Consider the following 21,316-nt stretch of genomic DNA (forward strand, 5'->3'; position numbering starts at 1 on the left):
GACACTAGGTGACAATGATAACGTCCTTCGGAGCGGACACGCACGCGAAATGCAAATCATCGAATTAAAGATGAGGACAAAGCCGCGGTATTAAAAAATCTGGATTTATTTCCTATAACCGATGATATATTCCGGTCTTCGCTTCTTACTGCACGGCAGTGCATTAATAGCAAAGAGCAGACATTTGCATCTAAAAATATGCACCTTGATGCATCCTGATCGTGACGATGATGGAGAGAGCATCGTCATTGCATTTCGAAAAAGATCGAGCATAATACATTAATCTTTAACCGTTCGCGTGAGCCAAAAGTACACAAATTCCTCATGCGATGAGAACATTACGGTTTAAATCACAATTTCATCGAATAAAATTCAATTAAAATTAAAAAAGGAAAAAAATCACAATCGATTTAAAATAATATTCTAAAAACGTAAGAATTAAAATTTTTATAAGAATTCCATTTAATTTTCGTTATAATTTCTATTTTAATTTGCCTGTATCAGATAATTCCACGAGCGTATTCTGCACTTTAAATTCCTACAACACGCAAGCTCAAAATTTTTTTAAAAATTAATAGTCAAAATTTTATTTTAATACCTAACTTTCCGTTCTTTAATTAGCATTTTATTTAGCAGAATATTATGTAACGCGAAGGAATAAACCTCGTCACACGCACGCAACACAAGCACACGTAGGACAATGAAGTCGAGAAATGCTGATAAAGGTTTCCGGAGGTCCTCTTGGGCACGTGCTGACGCACGACAACGTTTGAGGGATCGCAACGTGTTTCTCATCACGTCTGAAAACTGAACGTACCTTCGCAACCACGGCAGCAAGAGCCGGAAGCAGCAGCAGCAGCAGCAGCAACAGAGAGCATGCAGGGAGAGGAGAAGCAGAACTGTTCACTGAATTTCGCGTTGAAATTTCACGGAAACTCGGTCACACTGTTCGGCACACACTTCTCCAGGTCGTTTTGCGAACGGGGGCGTCGCAGCAAGTGCGAGACTAAGGCGAAAGAGAGCAGCCTCGGGCTGACGAAACCGACTTGTCTCTCCTCGACACGAAAAAACGTAGCAGACCTCACGATGGTGCCGCGTTACGTACGTGACTGGCCGAACGCTCGCGTGAGTAGTATCTGAGAGTGCCTCCGCACGAGAGTGTCGGAGTCTCTCTTCTGTCTCTCCCTCTCTCACCCGCCAAATCAGGGCCGAATATGCGTACGCGAGCCGAGCGAATCGCAAGGCACAGGCTTGCACTCGCGTTACCTCGGAAAAAGGATAGCCTCGTGACTCCTTCTAAGCGAGATCGACTCTCAAATTTGCAAAATTGTCTCTCGGCGAGGGCGAGGGAATTCCATCTTAATGTAAAGGACTGTGCAATGAGCGGATTAACTCCGGCACTGCATCAGCTCATTCCGTTCATTATCAGCCTAGTCACTATAGTCCTCTGTCTGTCTCTCTCTCTCTCTCTCTTTCGTTCTTGGCCAATATGTGATCTGTGTCTGCTCTCTTTCTCCTCTCGAAATAGAGAAAAACTATCGATAGTCTTCACTATCAATAATAACTGATAAATTCGATGACTGACTATCGATAATTATCGGTTATTATTTTTCGATAGTTATGAAAAGTATTTATAAAGTTTGTTGTATATTATATAACGTCTTTAAAAAATAGTTCAGGCTAATTGTACATGAAAATACAGAATAAAAAATACAAAGGTTAAATATAAATTTCTATGCTTAAAAAAATTAAAAAAGAAGTTTTTAAAAATTTATATTTACATTTAAAACAAAAATAATTAAAATAATTAAAGAGATAAAGAAGCAATATAAAGTTCAACATTTTGAAATTAAAAGTCATCTAATTATTTCGCGCGAGAAGCAAAAAAAAAGGTGAAATGGGACGAACATCTCGCGTAACAGAGCTCGACGGGAGGACAAGGAAAACTTCTTAGCTTTAATTCGGTCCATGATGAGCAAACCTCTCGTACGCGGGTCTCATCCGTGATGTATACTGAACGGCGACCCGGAATGAACTGGTTTTTACATATCAAGTTGCATGTACGTGTGTGCGTGTGCCACGGTCGACCAACCGAAGTTTGACGGAAAAACGCGAGAACCGTAGCACGTGCTCATTCACTTTTGCGTCTCATGAAATGTGCGGAAGGGTACTTTCAACCTTTGGCTATTTTCGTTTCTGATTCGTCGTATATCTTCGTATTGTTTACGGAGCGTATTATTCACGCGCCAAGTGCCTGAAAAAAATCGCGTGGATTATCTCACCAATGAGCCACCGTAAATTCGCGTTGCAGAGCTATCAAAATCGTCGATTTGCATTATTACGAACAAATAGACATGCGTATGATAATAATTTAAAATTAGTAAGTAAATTAGTATCGTAAATTAGTTTTAAAACAATCGTATGCTGTGCGGTTAGCCGCAGAGATCCGCTTTATTACGATCGTCACGATGTCTATATAAATTCTAGATTCATATTATATAAAGCCTTATTGCACTAAGTATAAAATGTAAGATGTAAATTGTATTCCATTCTATGATTTTGGTTAAATTATTGTTTGAGTAGAGTTTTATCTTCTTACTCACTCTTTAAAAAATTATTATACTCCGCATTTTTTTACACTGTTCTTAATTTAAAATTTGTGCGTTTTGAGCAGTTATTCTAAACCGATCGTATCGAATATACGCGTCGACAAAAGTCCGCAGTGATCCTCAACGTGAATTTCAAATTTCGCTCGAGCGAGGCGAAGGTCGAGCGAGAATGGGAGCGATAGCTTTTGCGAATAACCCCATAAAGCTGCATCCTAACTGCATTCCTGCGAGGAGTGTTTTAAAAATATCTCTTACTAATAATAGCAAACGCGGGATTGCATTCTTAATCCACTCCGATTTAGCTCTTGTTCAACAGGGCACTTTGAAGACGTTAACCGTACTAATTACTAATTACAAGATTTAAGAATAAAAGGGAAAGTGTTCTACAGCACTTCACAGTGTACCCAGCGCAATAAGGATAATTACCCCTGGGAGCACTTCCGACAGTAAATCGCCACCTATCAATCAATCGATCGAGAAAACCTTGCGATACGTACCGTGTAACCTTAGATTTCTTTCCGCTGCGTCCTCAACCTTGACGTACACGCGCAAACAGGTGCAACGATGCGCGGAGCTGCAGCGAAAACGAAAACTTTCCTCGCAGTACAGTCCGTTCTGACTCTTGTTGCTAAATAACATACAGCGTAAAGTTCTGCACACACTCAACTTCTGCGGAGGCACCCGAGTCTCGAAACTTCGCGCGCGGTCGGAAGTCAAACGCAGATTTTCCGCCCGCGGAACCTGCTGCTAACGTACGACACGTGATGCAGCAGTCTCCTCTCGCGAGGAGAAAGCGCGGTTCACCAAACTGTGCTTTCAATATAAAGAAAAGCTTCACTGTAATTTATTTATCGCTTGATATCTCTCTCTTTGTCTCTTTGTTTCAAGTGCGAGAATCAACCGTGGGTTTTAATGCACAATAGCAATGACGTCAGCGAGATTACGGAAAAGGAAAAAAAAACCCGTAAGCGCGTTTAACTTAATTCGAAGATAGTGCACGATGTTATCGGCAATGCGACACGTGCGAGAAGAACCTGGAGAGAGATGTCGAGGTGTCGATGCTTGACTACCAACTAACGAACACTGGGAACAGTCAATCGCCTTATAAGTGCCTTATAATCATCGGCGACGTACTCGTCGCCGGCAATTATCACGTCACGGCAAATATTTCTCGCGTCGACGATCGAAGTCGCCGACGACGAGATCTTCGACGTAGAAATTGGCGTCGCGAAACACGCGTGTCGCCGCGTCGTTAACGTCGCCATGTTATGTACACGCGTTAGCGCGTTAAGCGCTCGCCTCTAACGAGAACAAGTAGATTAGCCGAGCGCTTCGAGGTTTTCATTGGCGATCAATTGCCGCGCGATAAACGTTTTATAGATGCATCGGGGTCGAGTGCACCGTCCGTTCGATTCTCCCGATTTCCGACCTTCGTGTTAAAATAACGCGAAATATCGGCTGATTTGCGTGCAACGCAAAGGAGATGATAAGGCGCGCGACGAAACGTGCAGGAACGGCTATAAATATCCGCTCTCCACTTCTATTCTTACCCGTTTCTTCTTCTTTCGCTCGAAATATCAGTCACGAATCACGGCGCGGTGGAATAATACGGTCATGGAAAATATTACGTAATTTTTATTACGCGATAGTAAGCTAATAAAAAGCGAGGGGGAATCGAGACACCGGACCGAGAGACACGTACCTCGCCGCTACGTGCCTCGATTAGGGGAAGGTCGGGCCGAAACAGGTGTACATTGTTGCACACTTCGTTCACACGATGCACGCATGAATTTGTCTTTTTCTTTTCCCCCAAGAAAATGCATGCAACTGAGGAGGAATCTACTCGCAGACGCGCAACACGTGGCAGCGGCGTGAATGCCCTCGCATAGGCACGTGTCTGATATACGCGTAGCGCGTTACCTCGCTTTATCGTAAGGCCGTCGACTGTAAAAACACGTACCAAGTGCTGTAACACACGCTGTAAATCCGATCCACGACACGACCGGGACGTGCATTTCCTAGCATTCTTACGGGAAGGAAGAAAACAGCTCTTACATCACATTGTGCGCGCAATGTGAATTAAATTTCAAAACAGAAGATAATGGAAAATGAATCTTGATTTTCTCACGGGTAGCTGTTCGCCAAAAAAAGAAAAATATGCGCAATACTTGTAACAGAAACTGAACGATCGATTCATAGACAATTAATTGATCCCTTTATCTGAGAAAAAATGTTAATTTGACTAAATTTTCCAACTGAATTAAATTTTGTCTATTCAAATGTTTATATGTTTCAATTAACTATGTAAATACTTGAATTAAAATTTGTGCATTTAAGTTAAATGCATTTTTGAACTGACAAATTTTTAATTTAGTCGGACAATTTTGTCAAATCAATAATATTTTTTTCTCAGTGTACGATTTTTGCATTTCCCGTAAGCGGAAGAATTTAGCGTTTTTTCTCTATCAGGTGCGACTTTTCGTAGGTATTCACTCGTAGGTATTTCTATTTCGACGGATATGGCCGGTGATTCAAGTAATCAGGCGGAACAGAACCTCGCAAAATTATTTCCAAGAAATAATCCCTGGGTGTGTTTCGAACTGGCGCGCCGTTCGAATCGCCACTTGGAAAATTTTCCTCTCTCGCAAACGTCTGGCGATTAAACGATCGGGTCATCGAAGAATTACCTCACATCTCTCTCTCTCTCTCTCTCTCTCTCTCTTGTTCGACAAGACGGCTGACTACACCAGGGCATATGAGTTTACACGCATACATGCAAGCTCGTGGATATATAAAGCTCGAGCGTTGATTAGTTGAATCAATTACGCGTTTCAATCGCGGACGACAGGATAATGTAATGAATCGTTACGTCGGTCCCGATTCTCTCGCAAACAATCTTTCGAGTATTTGTTTAGTAAATGTATGACATGTTATGTAGACAATGTATGCGTTCAATAAAATCATACGTTAATAAAACATTTGACTTTTTATTTTCCCACCCCAATTACTTTATTACGATAGTACGTAATAGCATTGCTTGTATCGTGTGCCTACGTTTTGTATTAATTAATTTTATGTACACGAATAACAACATATATTTGAAATAAAATAATTTCAATGTAATAATCATTAAGTAATGAGCCTGGAACATTATAATAAATTAACAATTTTTTAAATAATTAGTTATACACAGTGTATAAAACATATAAAAAAGTATATAATATAAAATAAAAAATAGAATAGTTCTCATTTATTCTGTATACTTTTATTACGGTCTACCGTGTAATACTGAAATAGTCTATGTATTGAGATTTGATTTAGATCGCTCGAGGCTTTATTACGTAATTTTTTCCTCATCGAGTGGTTGCGGAGAGAATAACAGAGAGATAACGCCACGTAACGAAAAATAACGACGGCAAAATAAGCACTCAGTAATAACCAGTTCGTTTACCTGGATCTAACGAGATGATACCGGTCGAGCTTCTCGCCGATCGGCTCGCGACGATGATGCTTTTGATGGAATTGGTGACCCTGATTAGTGCGCTGCCCGCTGCTACTCAGGCAACGGCGAGCTCCTTGCCAAACAACCAGCATCACTGCACAATAACAATAATTAGTTAGAATAATTTATTTATTGTATACATAAAAGACGAAGATGATACGTGCAAAAAGTAAGTAGTTAACTCGCAAAATAAAATAGCACCAAACATTGGTATCAAATTAAAACTAATATATTGTATTTAACAATCAGTTTCATATACATGTAAGAATAACATTCTTACGCATATATATGTATTCTTTTTGTTTTTTTTTAATTTTCTTTAAAAAATTTAGTTATTTTAAACTGTAGAAAAATTATATTTTTAGTTCAATGTTTTATAATAATAATCATCTCATAATATTTTGTCAATAATAATGAGAATATATGTTTCCTAATAAAAAATTATACAACATTTCTTCATATAAATTAATGTTTAGTATTGTATAATCTTATTTCAATATTCAACATTTCGGAAATAAAGACATTCTGTCACAAGACTGTCTTGAAGTTAAAACATGGCATGCATAAAATAAATAAACCCAGACAATCAGCGTGACGTCCGCGAAAAGCTCTAATCTTCATATCGCAACTAACACACAGCGAGCCGCGTGTTCACTTAATCGCTTCGATTTACAGTTATCTGATCAATATCGCGAAATATCACTCGAAAGGGCAAATGAGTCCGAACCGAAAGAAATGAGAAATGTTCTACATTACAACACGTTAATATTTGTTTTCTTCTCGTTATCGCCGACTTGACGTTTCGTGTCAAGAAAAATTGCGTTGGCGGTTCTCTCCGTGATAAGAGTGTCGACCGAATACGTCACGCGGTAATCTATCGTTCCGGCGATAAATGAAACTAATCAAAACTACAACACGTATCATATGCATACTCTCTATACACTCTATACGATCTTCGACCTATAATGTTTACGCCACGCACGTGATTAGCAAATTCATGTGTAGGAAGAGCAATTCGCGTTGTCAGTCAGATTCGCGTGACTCAGTGTCCTGTCGCGAGACCCCATCTTATCTTTAATTCGGGAGCAACGGTCTTTATCGGTCGGATTAAAGAGCATGAAGCAAAAAAGTCATTGTAAATTGCGAACAACGCGCAAAACGGAAAAACCCTGAAAGCGTGAAAGATGAATGTGGAAATTTCGTAACAAAATGCAATCTTTCTTGTGCATTCAGAATTTTGGGTATACTTCATATTTTGTGTTATAATATTTTCGTTATAATTTCGCTTTTGAATATTTAACTGGTAAGTTTCATTGCGCCGGTCGCTGAACAATTACCAGTAAATTATTTAAGAAAAATACAAAGACAATAAAATTTTTTAAAAGTTGTAAATTAATTGATATTTTTTTGTATTTGATTTTTATACAAATTTTTTATTTGAAAATGTAATTAGTATGAAGTTGCTTTTTATTTGTTCATTACGTGATTCATCAATTTATTTGTTCATTGATTGACAGTCTTTCTTTACATATAATGAAATCATCAGTGACTGCAATCTATTTTATACTAGATCTTTTGTAAAAATTGTATTCAGGCAACTTTAAAAAATACTTTGTCTAAAAAGGTAAAAACAATTTTAAAAAAAGCTGAACAGACCCCAAAGGCGCTGCTGGAAAAAATTACACATCACCCCAGAGTATCAGTCGGAGGGAAAGAAAGAAAAAAAAACGCTCGCGTTTTTTCAATCGACTATTTCAAGCTGAAAGCGGAATCCTCGCACGCAAAGCTCTCGTCGCCGGTTACCTTGGACCTCCTCGCGGCAAAGTGACATCGCGGACATACACGCGAAAATATATATTGTAATGCGGCAGAAAGTGCGAGCGCTGACGTTCTATCGATTGGACGGAGATTGGCCACCGTCGTTGGCGCGAGCTGGATTAGCGAACGTCGTGTTCCCTAGAAATACGGGGCTTCGCTTCTAGAACTCCCGTTCATCTTTTCTCTTCCTCCCCTGCCATCCTCTGCGGATCTCGTCTAGAACGTGAAGACCGCGAGAAAACGCGCAGCACCGGTTCCAACGGCTCCGAAAGCGAGAAACGCCATTGAGGCTGACTAACCTAATCCCAATCGGAAGCGCGCAGTAAAAGAGAAAAATTCGTTTTGAACAAAAATCCCTGGACGATCTAATGTTTAATTTATAATATGAATGCCTTTGTTTCTCTACTGTACACGGTGGTTGTTAGATGAACTGCAGGAAAAAAATTTCATCACGTAATTTGAACGAAAAAAATGTAACTCGTTAGTTACAATTTTATCTTCCTTGTCGCATGCTAAATGAGGCAAAAATTAATAAAATTCTACCGCTAAATAGTATAGAAGCGTTAATTATGATCCTCCGTCGATATTTTTACTCTCTCCTTTTTCGCTTTTGTGCAGCAAAAGCTTTTTTGACTTTCAAAAAATCTGGAAACATTCAGGGTTATTACATGTCAACCGAGAGAGTTTTTCAGCTTAATATTAAAACTATTATTAAATAAAAATTAAAATTTTATATGGCAAAACAAACATCTGGATTCCAGACAAAGAAGAATTAAATTGTCGATTAATTGGAGCTTGATCACGGTTCGCTTCTCGATAGTCGGAAATCTCGAACTCTACTATTTCGCGGTTTCAAAATTTTACTAGCTTTTAACACCTGTATTATCCTGCGGTGAAACTTTATTAACTTTTGCACAGGCACGAATATTAAATTGTGGTCGACGAGTTATATTTCTGTCCGAAGTGTGATGAAATCTGTTTTGAACAATTCCGCAGTGACAATTCTCAATTCAGCAATTCTGCTGAGTATATCGATTCCTCACGCCTACGAGAAAGCCTACCGACCGAGAAGGAGAGACACGTGTCATCAGCCCCCCTTCTTCTCCTCCTCCTCCTCTTCCTCCGGGGGCGCGTCACGTTTCGGAGCGACTTTTGCCCTCGTTCTCACGTGATCCGTGACGTTTCTTTTCGCTCTGACCTACCATGAGCGCGGCCCGTTCAACGTGACAATTCGCTTCAGCTTCGGACCGCGACGACACTCGCGACAACTGACAACCAACGCGGAATTTGAACTCATACGCGCGCGCTCCGGAACAATCACGCGCCGATCATGTCCATCCCTCCCCCCCTTATCTTTTATTCTCGTTTCCTCCGTATAAAATTGCCACGTGTCCAAGCAAGGACAATGTATACGCGGCATACGTACCTTAAAAACGTCAAGCTCACGCTATGGCGTCCCACGAAATGCGTTCCACGTCCGCGAAAGGGGTCCGCGCGCTTGAGCCAGTTCGTTGAGACACAGGACAGACACGCCGACCGCGCCGACACACAGCCGGACTGTTGCTGCTACTCGCGCTATTGATTCGCCCGCGATTTGCGTTCGCGATAGAGATAAAAATGGAGCACGCGCGCGTTCACTCAACGAGGCGATCGTCCACGACGGCGACAACGACGACGTGCGTGCGAGCGAGCGAGCGAGCGTTGGCAACGAGCGGCAACGAGAGTGCGAGAGGGCCGTGTCGAACGTCAGGTGACGAAACGCCGAGCGACACGAACCACAGATGGCCGGAGCTGGCTAGATGGATGGACGGAACGGACGCTCGCACGCACGCACGGCGGCGGGTGTCACGCACTCTCGGGTTGCACGCTCGGAGCACAACGCAATCGGCGAGCGATCTATACCGCGCGGCGGACGGCTGTCGACTGATCGCCGCCGCCGCCGGCGGCGGCGCGCGTTGCCGCGCAAATATGAAGACGCGGCGCGCGGCCGGCCGCGAGACGCGCAAGAGAGTGAAAGAGAAAGAGAGAGAGAGAGAGAGAGAGAGCGCGGCGCGCCTCAAGGGACGTTTTAGCCCTTGTTTGCCCCGATGTCCAATTCTATCAATTTCGATTAACTTTAATCTTGGTTTAACCTGAGCATCCGTATCTGGAGATTGAAGAATTATAAGGCCATTGCACGTACATTTCTGTGACCGTTACCGTAAGAAATTAAGCATACGGTTGGTTAATTCAGTCGGTTACGGATGATTTAAGCAATATGATTGGTCAAAATCTTACAGTTACGATTAAGGAAATGTACGTGCAATGGCCTTTATTCTGATCCATTGAATTCTAATCTCTTCAGGGAAACAAGGAAAAATTGAAATTAAATAAATTATAATTCTAAATAAATCGAAAAAAGAATTTTTATTTTGTCTATTTCGTTCTTGATTGATTGAATCACTTATCTCCAAGTAATTCGAGAATTTATCAAGTTCCGATCTTCAATTCGCAATCTTTAATCTTCAATGCGTAATCCAATACAGGCTCATTATCTTTTTCTAATTCTTAAAATTAGAAAGAGATAAAGAGTAAGTTAAACCGAGATCAAAGTTAATCTACATTTTTAGATTCTTCGAATTTCTAAAAATTAAAAAAAAGATAAAGCAGAAATTTAAGTGGTTAAAGTTAACCTACATTGACATAGAAACGAACGTAAACTCGTATCAAATTATATGTTGATAATTAAATTGCAAATTGGAAATTAAAATTCAAACAAAATTAAAAAAGATTAAAATTTTTTAATCGATTAAATTCTAATCAATTTATAATTTACAACCATAATATATAATCTGATATAGGTCTTATGGTATATTTTACTCTTGCGAGATAATAAAAAGAAACTTACAGTTGACGCTTGATGAGACACTCACGATCATTTCCGTGAAGAAATCTCCACGATCAAAACCGGAAATTGAATATCCCGGAAGATATTCCAGGAAGGAGAAACATGTTGGAAACTGACTCAAAATTTTCATGCATCTTACCTGAAATTAATAAATAGAAAAATAATAGAGTTGCAGATTATGTATTGAAATTTTTCTTTTGTTCGACAATTACTCTTTTGTTTCTGTAAAACGATAATTCGATCCAAGGATAAATGTAAAAGCACGTTCTCTATGAAATATTATTCTAAAACATATTCTAATATATGATTGGCTAATAACGGATGTAAACTTTACTTTAAATATTAATAATAATTATTCTGAACAAAATATTGAAATGTAACAAATCATTAAAAATAAATATACAAATAAATAACAGAAAACATTAATGTGTAACGTTATTGTTAGATCATTACATATTATTACATATAATATATAAGAAAGATCTTTTCTTATATGAAAAGAAATAGGAAGAGAGATATAAAATCACAATCAATGAATTCAACATTTTATTCAGCAATAATACGAACACGTTGAAAAATCGTTCGGCTGCCTCGACGACGTAATATTTATAACAGCTTATAATACACCTGAAATATTATTATGTATAAGTCTTTTCTTTCTTGCGCACTGTCAAAAATTCGATAAATTCTAAATCGTAAAAAATCATAAGGACGAAATTTTAAGTATCAACAAAAAATAAAAGCAAAAGGACGCTGCGTTCAATAAGTAATTAATCCATTTGCATTTTAGTCGGCAATATCTTCAAAAATATATTTATTTTTCAGAAACAATAAATGCATTGTGCTCAAAGATGCACCGATGCATTTTTATACGAGAGAACAAGAATGATAATGAAATTTAATTTAGATTAAAAAATCATTAAAAAATCTTTCTATAAAGAAGCTATTCGTGTTAAATCAATACACTGGTGAAAAAAATTCTTACATTTTATAATATTAAAATTTTATTTTAAAAATTTATAAAAAATTGAAAAAATAAACTTCAAATTTATAAATGTTTTCTAGAACTAATACAATTAAAAACTTGAAAAATTTTAGAATTTACATAAAGAATTTAAAAAAACTGTAGATTTTTTCTCAGCATTTTAAAAAATGTTCTAAAAACAAATTTATAAAAAATGTAAAAAATTCTGAAATTTATATTAGAAAAACTAAAAATTTATATACAGATTTTTAAGAAAAATTTTCACCAATGTAATCTTGAAAGTATTTACACGGTGAATATTGTTATAATAATATTGTATTTAAAAGTACTACGCTTCTATGAGCAACGTGTTGATATTTTAAAAAGAAAAAGTTACTTATTTTCCTTGATGTTTAAGATTTTAGTTCTGTAATAATGTACTACTCTCTCTCATCAAACATCGAAAGTCTATATATCATCTATAATTTAATGAACACATTTGAATTACCAATCCTTAGTGGTAAAAATCTGCAAATCCATCTCGCGTGCGAATCACTTTGTTACCAAATTTCTATCGAGTTTAACGTGCATTTAACGATGCACGAAGTATTATAGGAATATCGCTGAAACATCGATTAAATTTAATGAAGACGAGTAGAGATATCAAATAAATACACAATTCACAAAACTCAAGATAAACACTCTGTAAAAAAATATATGTATGCATGTACGTGTTTACATATACATCTATATCATTTTTATATGTAATCCTGTAAGACTTGTATATAGTACGTATACAAATGCTTACGAACTCGTTAAACAATGTGCTAAATTATAAAGTAAACTTGTGTAGTTTGAATTAGTTACGCAGACCAAAGCAATGTTACTTTAAGACAACAAAAATGAATATTGGTAAACTTATTGAAAGCATGTAAAATTTTTAAAAGACGTCATATATAAATATCTTTCTACTTTTGTGAAGTCTTTTACAGTCTTTTTTCCTGTAGTAATTTTATATAAAGAAGCGACATATAAAACGTCTCGTTTAATACCTTATTATACACATAAACAATGCATTTCTAGAGTTCTTAATTTATCATACGCAGTATGGTGAGTACTAAAAAAAAAATAAACACCCATCACTTCTTTGTACAAAGTTATTACAAGAAAAATGGATGTAAAAAAAGCAACTATTTTGCTCTCATATCCACTATACGTCATTCATATGTATACAATATATGTAAAACATATGTAGGAGTAACAAAAATTTAACTAAATATTGAGAATTTGAGATAGACGTTAAACATTACAAGTCTTAAGTAATTACTTGCCACACATTTAAGCAACTTATAAATTGCGCAGTGCTAATAACAATAAGATAAATATAATTTACTTATCATTATCTATGTTAGTAGAAATCATAAATAAAAATTCTAATAGTTAACATTTTTACTAAAACTTAAAATAAATCTTTATTTGTTGATCATATCTTAGAAGCTTGTAAAATCGATTTAAATTCAGGGTTAATTTTAATGTATATACATAATAATGTATATACATAAATTATTAAGTAGAAAACCTTTTTTTTCTCGAAATTTTCTTCATTTCTTTAGACAAAGTTAATAGTTCCTAAATATTGTCAAATAATTTTGAGGAATTAACTTATTAAGTAGAGAAGCGATCCATAATTACAAACAATTCTCTTTTAAGAGACTATAACTCTGCTAATACTTTACGCTTTTATGTATCTTCAATTTGTATCATAGGAAACAGGTACAACGTGTGTATTAGGTAACTCAATTTCCTGTGCAATACAACAATCAATAATATCTCCTATTCTCCTTAATATTCCACAATGATCAAAAAACATCTTACTACATAATTTAAATTACAGTTAAAATGTATCACTAACAGATACCTTATCCTTTTTTTTTATTTTTATAACAAATATATAAAAAATTAAATCCTACAGCCTCTCTCTGATGTACAAACTAAATGGCAAATTGCTAACTAAACTGCTACATATAACATCAAACAAATAGGAAATTATACTGTTATTGCAAATGTATTTCTGTGATAATAATCATAGATTAATCTTCATCAGACATCACAATCTTTTTTTAAATTTTTTTCATGGCAAAACAAACAAAAAATTACAACTAATACTTAAATTCTACATTACTTGTAAAAAGAAGCATGTGGCAACTGTCATTTTACTTACAGAGATAGTTTTTAGTTAATATCTTGGGAGTTAATTAAACTACTATTGCATTTATCGCATGTGAAACAAAAATACTATGAGTCATATAAAAAATGATGAACTATATTACGAGACAAATGGGATTAGAAAATGCAGCAGAGAACTGTGCCATACTAATTACATATTCTTAAAAATGCAAAAATATATATATATAAGAACGCACGAAAAATTCTCTGCGCTCTTGACAATGGACGGTGAAGTATTTATTTACTACTCACTAAAAAAAATTATTACCTTAAAACTAAAGCATTGCATTAAATTTGTTGAATCTACTATTAGTCATAAATTAAATTCCGATCTTGATTGAAATAATAATAAAAAAAAAAAAATATAATAAGTTGATAGATTTTTCTTTCAGATCGTTGTCAACTGAATTACTACATTGAGTCATCACATAAAACAGAGCCAAAATTTAGTTGTATATTTTAGGATTTCGCATAAATTTCGTTGTCTATGCCTACTTGCTGCTAGTGTCTAATAAGGAGCTGATAAACGCCCATAAACAAAATGTGTTCAAGGAATAAAAATAAAAATACCTATTACATTTAATATACATAATATATATATATATATATATATATATATATATATTAAAAATATCGTATACATTATTAATATATAATTGTGCAATGTTTTATTTAAAATTTCAAGATTTTCAATTATTAATTTAAAAATAAGTAATAGGCATCAACAACAAAATCAATACAACATCCCAACTATGACATAAAGCATTAGTAACCTATTATTACAATATATATATCATCTTATTGAAATATCAAGATATCAAAAGAGTCATTATATGTATATTTGCCTAAAATTAAATACGATGTAGTAATAAATATAAGTATCGCTTAGAAAATGACGTTGATCTTTAAAACTAATTCGCTTTTGTAAGGTCTGCATCACCTTAATGAAAAATTTCTTATATTTACATGGTAATGTACAACTATGTGGTTTTATACACAAGTGAAAAATGACGTGATGTTTCCTTCCTCTTTTATAATAATAATTCCATCTAGTGCATCATTTTATGAAGTTTCAGAATCTTCCCTAAACGCTGCTTCGCCGTTTTCATCCCCTTTTTCGGTTTTCGTTCTGAAAATTTATTAATATCCAACTTTTTAATAATTACTAATCGATTATAACTTATAATTTATAATACAAATTTTTAAAGAAAACAAAATTACAATAAAAATCGATACTTTACCAACTGGAACAGGTGCTGCAAGTTTAGCTTTAACATCCTTGAGTCTGTTAGGACTTGTTAGTATGGATCCGAATCCGGGAGGTGATTTTATAACATTTTCAGAAACTGTAGTCGATGACGTGGTTCCTACTGTAGGGACCACAGGATCTTTTTGTTTCTTTTTATTGTACGTTCGTTTGTTGGCACCCTATTAGACGTACAAAATAAATTTTGCAAATGCAATGCATTATTATGATCTTTTTTTCATAACAATAATATAATTTACAAATTGATGAATACAGGAAAGAAAATATATAGAATGCATCACCAGAATAGAGACATTTAAATATTATACTCCTGGTAATTCGGTCATAAATTAATAGTGACAAATTAAATAGCTGGCGGTCACTACGTATGTGCAGTAAAAAGAAAGTGGAGGCTAATATCAAATTTCAACTAAAAAGAAACCCAAGTTACAAGAGACTATAATTAAGAAAAGGATTATAATTACAATATATTTTATATAATTAGAAAGCTGTAGAAAAGCACTACAGAATTTTATATTGCAGAGATCGAAATGTGCCTACCAATTTTTTCTTGGTAACCTTGTCCATGTCGTTATCCAGGTATTCATCCTATGTGAAATGTATATGCAAGAAACACGGAATTACGATATTTAAAAAAAATTAATTTATGATAATAGGATAATTATTAAGTAACAAAAATGACATAAAAAACCAACATTTTACATGAGACACATTATTTCATATTAATGTTAGATACGCATTTATAATAACTAAACAGTATGGATTAGGATATTTCATTATTAGGAATCTTGACGCATTATTTATTTATATTTTATGAAATGTATAATTATATGTAAAGTAAAATAAAATAATATTCAACAAGACAATAATTTTCTTACCGATTGTTTAGCTCTCTTCGCCGCAGCTGCTTCCAGACCCTTTTCCACAGACGTTTTTTTCGCGCCTTCCCGTGCCGGTCGATTTGTCTTTGGTAAAAGAGGTCCCACTCTAGCTTTCGGATTCCATGCTTCGTCAATTTGACTCTTTGCTTTAGGCTTAAAAAACATATAATCTTCGTCGTCGGAAGCATCTAAAGCTGGATAAACTGTGAATAGCACAATAAATTTAGTAGTGGTATCGCAAGAAAAAATATCGAATATAAAATATTCTTTGTTATATACGTACTAAAATCATCATCTTGGTGAACCTTGTCGATATTTTCTATCAACTGATCATCATCTTCATCGTCATTTTGTTGACTCTTAACGGGTCTCTTTGACGATTTCGTAGAACTACTTGTTGTAGAGTAACTCTGCTGGCTGAACGACAGCATCCCAGCAATCGCCTCCCGTGTGGACGGTGACGCCCTGTCAGAACTGACCGTTTTCAATTTATAAATACTAAGACACCAAAAAATCAAATTCATTCCTCGGTACGATTTAAAACTACAAGAATCAATCTCTTATATAATAAGCATTCAAAAAAAAATTAAAGACTTATTACATGCTCAAGAAAGAATTATACATATCTGCATTCCTTTTGTAATAATCCTACTCCCTTCAATTTTGCGATTATTTTAATTTAGAGAATTTTATAAAAAAATATAATTTAAAATATAATTATAGTTAAATTACAATTAATTATTTAAAACTTCCTATAAACTGCTGTATCAAAAAGAAAGAGAGAGAGAGAGAGAGAGAGAGAGAGAGAGAGACTAATCAGGAAAGTTTCAAGATACATGGCAACTACGAGCTCTAAAACACGAGATCAGAATTTCATAATGAATTTAACTTACCCAGTAGGCGGCGGCATAGGCTGATTGTACTGTGAAATCGTGGTTGGTGGTCTGTAATCATCTTTTATTACAACAAATTCAATATCAACAATTTGCATCTAAATTTATATACGTACGTAACATCAACCCTTGGAGTACCATTTCCAAGGGTATAAGCTGACGCCTTTAACAGTTCCTCTATACCGTTCTTCGGTGCGTTATTCAGCACGTCAACGTCACCGTCGTAATCGCGTTTGACTCGCTTCGATCTCGGAGCCCGTTTTCGCTTCTGCGATTCATCTATCACGAGACCGTAGTCACTCTCGTTGCTACCATCGTGAAAATCGTACACGGACGACGTCTGATTCCATGGCGATAGCGTTTCCTTCGTCGTCTCGAATGAGTGACCGGTCACAATACCGCTACCGTAAACGTTTATATTGTCATTTGTACTTCTGACAACCTCATTGTTGCCGAGCTTAAATCTAATTACGGTAGGACTCTGTTTTCCCGGCTTGGTTAATTGTCGTTTATTACTGTTGGCGGTTGGTTTCTCTGTCACAGGCGGTTTAACCACGGGACACATAATCGGTTTCGGCAATGTAAGCTTCAACGGCGGTCGCGCTAATGGCTGTTCGATCAAAGCAGGTTCCATTTTATTCTTCTGCTTTAACGTTACTTTATTCGTTTCCTTTAATGTTGATTTATTTGTTTCCTTTGACGTTGCTTTATTTGCTTCCTTTAACGTGGCTTTGTTCGATTTAAAAGCGTTATTGGCTATTTTATCGGCATAATCAAAATCTACGAAATCCTTGTTCAACGGCTTCCTCTTCTTTCGTTTACTCTCGCGCTCTGGCTTCGGCGGATTTAAGGATATTAAGTATCGTTCCGCATGCCGTATCTCTTTACTAAGATCTTTCAGTAATTTCTGACTATTTATCGTGTCCGGTATTTGACCGCGACTGATCATGTTATACTGAAATTATTGCAATTAAAAGCATTGGCTTTTATTCCACAAGTTTTCGTGTTTTTAACTTGGAATTGCGTACATATATAAACATTCTTAACTTACATCCTTATCTGTATTCCATTGTTTGAGGATCCCAAGCAATGCCTTTACACCTTGTAAAAGATACGGCGGACATTTCTTCCCCTCGTTATTCAATTCTTTCAATTCTTTCAGCAATTTCTTAGCCGCGAACCAATTAATCGTCTCAAATCCAGGATACTGAAATTTTGCTGGGGTCTTCATCTTTCTCTCTAACTCATATACCCTACAAAATGGTGTAATTTTATTGTACAAAACAAATAATAAATTCCATATGAAGGTTAACGTATTATCAAGTTTCATCTACTCACTGTATTTGCATTTGAATGTTGAGACTATGCACGAAATTTCCACCGAAAACCAAAGAATCCACCGGTGTGAGCACTGCATGTATCCAGCCTGTGGGAATCATCATTGTCTGGCCTTGCTTAAGCACGCATTTATAACATGCATCGGCTTGATCCCCAAAGAAGGTTTCGCTCTGTGTCGAGCTGCACATCCAATGCTGATACAACTGCAAATTCGCCGGCGTTGGCTTGATGAGATAGAACACTTTTTCACCACGTAGTACATGATACCAGACGGACGTGCCGCCGAAATCGATATGAAAGTCTGTGAAACTGTCTTTGACCCCCATTAGGCAATACTTTTGTACTTCTGGTCGTTTTATGTCACTGTCCTCAGGCCAATCTCGTGGCCATGCTGAATTAACCCAATCGAGTTTGCGTGCAATGTATGGCGCTTCAACCAGAGATGAGAGACTGCAATTGTTTCATTTATCAAATTACACACTTATATTCTATGATATATAAGCAATTTACATGGCCATATACAATAAGGCAATGAATATCAACATACCCAGTGTTAGTAAATTCAAGACTTATGACATTAAGCACTCTTGTTCGAGAAGGAGAATTGTAATATTCTACAAAGTCTTTTAATTTCATACGTATGTTACTTTGTCTGGTAACATCGATTACATCCATATCTCGATCACCATCTAAAAATAATATCAATTATATTATATAAATTATGTTGAACTGATATAATGAAAATATTATATAAAATAAAATGTCAATAATGCCAAAGTATTTTTCTGTCAGTGATTTTACCTATGTAAGTCTCAACATCACAGACACTAAAGCTCGGAGGTGGTATAGTCATGTCAAGTCCATCTTTCACATCGATTATGATAGGATTTTCAAAGCCATTAATTTGTAAATACTGAAAAGTCAATTGGTGGCCTTTCACATGCTTCACAACCTCGTCAGCTTTAGAAAAGTGTCTAGATTTCAGCTCTCGTATGAATACTGAGGTTCCAGTTTGAACTGGCTTCGTATCTGCATCGCGTTCGGTATAATCGTGTCTATGCCAGTTTGTCCTAACTTTCACTGTAAAATGAAGTAAACATTAATAAATATCATAAACATGTAAATACACATAATATATTCAATAAATATCGATTGCCTTACTGATCGAAGGTCCACACGTGGTTTCGCATCGCGGACAGTGGTACTTGTCAAGATCTACAGTCACATATTCCTTCAAGTCGACGCATCTAGAGGAACAATAACATGACACTTGATACACTGCAAGAAGAGGAGTTTGCCGATTGCAATACATTACGCAAGTCGCACTCGGCTAAGACGTTAAACAACGACAACCTTTATTTAGATACTCCGGTCATTATCGTTGAGAAACGTCAGATACAAAGTGACGCACAGGTGCAGGTTATGTGATGGTCAACAAAACATAACGACGACGCGACGCCAGCGATACCGAATCGTGCTCGTGACCGCGCGCGGGACGCTCGAAAATCGCGAAAATTCGACCGCTATCGACAGAAAAACGCGGGGAAGACCGCGACGTCCATTAGGAGCGCGCGAATCCCCGTGGACGCCCGTGTCCTCGACCTGAGCGCGCGAACACTTACCCGCCATGGTACCACTCTTTGCACACATCGCACTGTATCATGAACTGCTGCGGGTCGTACGAACCGCCACAGAAGCAGTACGTAGCCGACGGCTCCATTTTATGGACTCCGATCACGAGTTATCAAACGCAACTCCCTTGGCGCGGTTCCGTCAGAGACAACGGCAGACAACGGAGCCAAGTAGCCAACGGAGGCGGAGATGGCATGGTGCACGATGCGTCGCGTCGCGTAAAAAGAAATGGCGCCAGCCTGAGGAATCGAACCAATCAGCATACTCCTACCGGACGTGAGCGCGAAAATTGAAATGCTGTCAGCGGCTTGAATGTCTCCAATAATGTATATTTTTAAAACATTTATATTACGCTCATGAACATTTGGATAAAATAAAAACCAAACACTCAGACGTCCACTGGATATATATTGCGTGCTGTCTGAGAACGACATTTTAATCATCAATTTATAATTACTATATCAATCTATAATATATAAATTCAAATAAAATTAGTGTCTAAAATAATTAATATTTTGCAAAATAATTATACGCATGTTATTTTTTGTCTCTCAAATAAATGTTTCAACTAAAGAATGCAAAAGATTTTTCTCTAAATATAGAAAATAATCGCAATCTGTTAAATGTCATATATTTCAATTAATAATTCGATACGTTCAGTGAAATATTCGTTGAATAGGGATGCGACCTCCCCTTCTCCAATAATTGTGAATGGGGATTCGGTTTTCTAATCGACTGTTTTATATGCGAGAGAGAACACCATCGACGTTGCTCCTGAAGAAAAAAAAGGAGGCCTGGTATCGTGAGACCTATAGAAGTAACTGTGTAAACGCATGGCATTATAGCAATAAACTTGTACTTGTTGAAGATGCTTGTGTTTTACAATGTTGCAACCCTCATTCGATTGATTTTTTTTGCAATCAAAGGAAAATTTTATTAACGTTAAAACAGCTATTTAGCAATTAGATATTTAGAACACAAATTAGCAATTAGTTGAAATAGAAGATTTTTAGATATACTTAATTAGATATAATCTGTAATTGAGGTAAGTGAACAAAATAGTACCTACAATTTTATGTCTGCTGTCTAAAATAGAATTCATAACTTGATTGCTAAAAAAGAATATTTCTAGAACATTTTTGTATAGACTACAAATTTCAAACTAAATATTGTGTGTATATATATGTATAAATATATATATTGTATATACGCATACGTTGTAAATATGTTAATGTTTTATTTGAATATTAGTTTTAGTTAATTTTAAATATTCTTTAAAATCTGTTTTCAAAGATATAT

At 36.1% G+C, this 21,316-nt stretch overlaps 2 protein-coding genes across 7 annotated transcripts in view; both read right to left on the minus strand.

Moving 5' to 3' along the window:
• LOC105831468 (trehalase) overlaps nucleotides 1-21,316 on the minus strand; it is a 59,575-nt gene that overhangs the window by 36,854 nt on the left and 1,405 nt on the right. Inside the window, exons 3-4 of one of the 3 annotated variants that reach the window (XM_036293256.1) lie at nucleotides 10,817-10,955; nucleotides 6,061-6,205 (exon numbers count right to left, since the gene is read on the minus strand). In XM_036293256.1, the coding sequence (XP_036149149.1) occupies nucleotides 6,061-6,205; nucleotides 10,817-10,955 (284 nt within the window). Of the gene's footprint in view, nucleotides 1-817; nucleotides 1,746-3,106; nucleotides 3,688-6,060; nucleotides 6,206-10,816; nucleotides 10,956-21,316 lie in introns of those variants that run through there. The other 2 variants (XM_028193812.2, XM_012671611.3) reach the window with 2 other exon arrangements.
• LOC105831467 (histone lysine demethylase PHF8) lies at nucleotides 14,652-20,382 on the minus strand. Of its 4 annotated transcripts, none has more exons than XM_012671604.3 (13): nucleotides 20,008-20,382; nucleotides 19,547-19,632; nucleotides 19,187-19,465; nucleotides 18,933-19,074; nucleotides 18,386-18,835; nucleotides 18,099-18,300; nucleotides 17,164-18,002; nucleotides 17,048-17,098; nucleotides 16,438-16,628; nucleotides 16,152-16,357; nucleotides 15,814-15,861; nucleotides 15,248-15,434; nucleotides 14,652-15,135 (listed from the first exon to the last, which is right to left on the minus strand). In XM_012671604.3, exons 1-13 carry the CDS (start codon nucleotides 20,103-20,105, stop codon nucleotides 15,056-15,058), a joined length of 2,859 nt encoding a protein of 952 aa, XP_012527058.1. In that variant the 5' UTR covers nucleotides 20,106-20,382; the 3' UTR covers nucleotides 14,652-15,055. The 4 variants fall into 4 exon arrangements, with proteins under 4 accessions (XP_012527058.1, XP_012527059.1, XP_012527062.1 ...); XM_012671605.3 differs by having other exon boundaries at nucleotides 16,438-16,619; nucleotides 20,008-20,379; XM_012671608.3 differs by lacking the exon at nucleotides 20,008-20,382 and adding an exon at nucleotides 19,739-19,992.

This window comes from Monomorium pharaonis, chromosome 10 (genome assembly GCF_013373865.1).
Source record: "Monomorium pharaonis isolate MP-MQ-018 chromosome 10, ASM1337386v2, whole genome shotgun sequence".
In the NCBI taxonomy this organism is placed as follows: domain Eukaryota; kingdom Metazoa; phylum Arthropoda; class Insecta; order Hymenoptera; family Formicidae; genus Monomorium; species Monomorium pharaonis.